This window comes from Penaeus monodon, chromosome 28, assembly GCF_015228065.2.
Source record: "Penaeus monodon isolate SGIC_2016 chromosome 28, NSTDA_Pmon_1, whole genome shotgun sequence".
NCBI lineage: Eukaryota > Metazoa > Arthropoda > Malacostraca > Decapoda > Penaeidae > Penaeus > Penaeus monodon.
Window position 1 is genome coordinate 27,726,894 of NC_051413.1, and position 1,946 is coordinate 27,728,839.

The 1,946-nt window shown below is 32.5% G+C and overlaps 1 protein-coding gene across 1 annotated transcript in view; it reads right to left on the reverse strand.

Moving 5' to 3' along the window:
* LOC119591129 (beta-ureidopropionase-like) overlaps nucleotides 1–1,946 on the reverse strand; it is a 6,112-nt gene that overhangs the window by 877 nt on the left and 3,289 nt on the right. The window contains 3 exon segments of the mRNA XM_037939843.1: nucleotides 103–116; nucleotides 248–439; nucleotides 974–1,097. Coding sequence (XP_037795771.1) covers nucleotides 103–116; nucleotides 248–439; nucleotides 974–1,097 — 330 coding nt within the window.

The window sequence follows — 1,946 nt, forward strand, 5'->3', positions numbered from 1 at the left end:
TCACTTAATACAAGGCATTATCCACAAAACAAAGAAACATAAAAAAACTCATCTTTTAATATTTTTTCAAAGAAAAAATAAACTCATTAACAAGATACCAACAGATGTAAAAAAACCTATTTATAAAAGAAAAAAATATTACGTCTTTATAACCAAACAAAATTCTCCACTCCTACTACAAATATTATAATAATAAACCAACATTTCATTAACACTATGCAATGTAGATGCCAGAGCTATGACTTACAGGTGTCCGGAGCCATCAGGAGCCGCAACATAGGAAGAGCCATAGAAATGACCAAAGTCCTTGTGTGCTGGTTTGCCATCAGCTGAAGTAAATTCATTGGGGAAGGTCTCTGTGCCAACACGGTTGATAGCACAAGAGAAATAGCTGTTGGCGATGGCAGCATTTCGGGCCTCGATTCCCCACATAGGTTCACTGGAAAGAACTGGTATTTAGATGATCTGAACCATTATAATGGTTAATGACTGATTGCGTTATAATGGACCACAGTTGAACATTGTTACTATATATTTTTTTGTAAAAGGAAAAAAAGCAAGGGTTGTTTATCACACGTTTGATTGAAGATTCTTTTTAGATCTACTGCCATAAACAATAAAAACTCAGGAGAAAAATTCATTAGATTAATCACAGAAGCTGTTCGACTGCATAACAACATCGATCCCCAATCTACATAGCAAAAATACTGTTGTCACTAAAACTACTTTACATTTTTCTTTGATTTTAAAAATAGACTATGAAAACATAACCCATATCAAGAGTTATTAAAAAGAACCAAATCTTGATTTATAAAGATTTAAGAGTCCTATTATCAAAACAATTACCCCAACACCTTTTATCAATTTTGAAAAGATTATTACTTTACAATAATTCTCACAAAATTTCTACACTGTAATAAATATCAATTATGAAAGCACTAAATGGGGAATCCACAAACTCCCCTCCTCCTACCTTAATCCACCTACAGTGGCAGATGGATTGAAAACAATCTCTGCTCCATTCACCCCATACATCATCCAGTTCTGTGGGTGATGCCGTCCATAACAAATGTTGATTGCGATTTGTCCAAACGTGTCTGCGTGACAAAAAAAGGAATTGGGTATGCATAAATCAATTTACTTCTTATTCTATGATTTTAGGACAGAAAAGTTTTATCATAAGAATTTATCAGGTTGAGTACAGTGAGAAAAACTGCCATTGTCTGCAATTTTATAACATGTGTCCCACTTTGAAAAGTTCAGCTATATTCATAAATTATGGATTAACAGTAACCAATATAACATAAGTACTTACATCATGGCATTGGATAAGATATGTGACTGTCACTTCATTAAAAATACAGCTAGTAGGGTTTAAACAGTTCCTATGCATTTTGAATGACAATACCTGAATGTTTACTGCATTTTACACGTTATATTCTATATTTTATGTTTTGTGTCTGAATGTGGGTGTGCTACAAATGAAACTCCACTAAATTATGTTGTATGTAATAAGAGGCCTGAGATGCTAACACCTTTAAGTTCATTCATTTAATTTTTTATATATTTCAAACTCAAAAGTATAACTATTTGATTCATAGTATATCACAAATCTAAACATGTTTCTCTTCTAGATTCAGCTGTTGCCCTTCACAAAGTAAAAAACTGTATTAGCTGATCAAGACTTCTGTCAATCACTTTTTCATTTTGCCAAGGCATGGGTTTTATGATTTAAAATTCATCTTTCTTTAACAGAAGTTGTCTTGTGGGATACAGGAGTATGGCTGGGATACAACTAGAAAGACGTAAGAACTACTGCTTAAGTAAATATTACCAAAGAAGTTGATTACAATCTATACCCTGCAATTTGTTTTTAAATTGATTACATCTCTCTCTGCAATAATCTTAGCTTCTGTAATTTCAGATAAGAAAAGTAATTTGAGCTT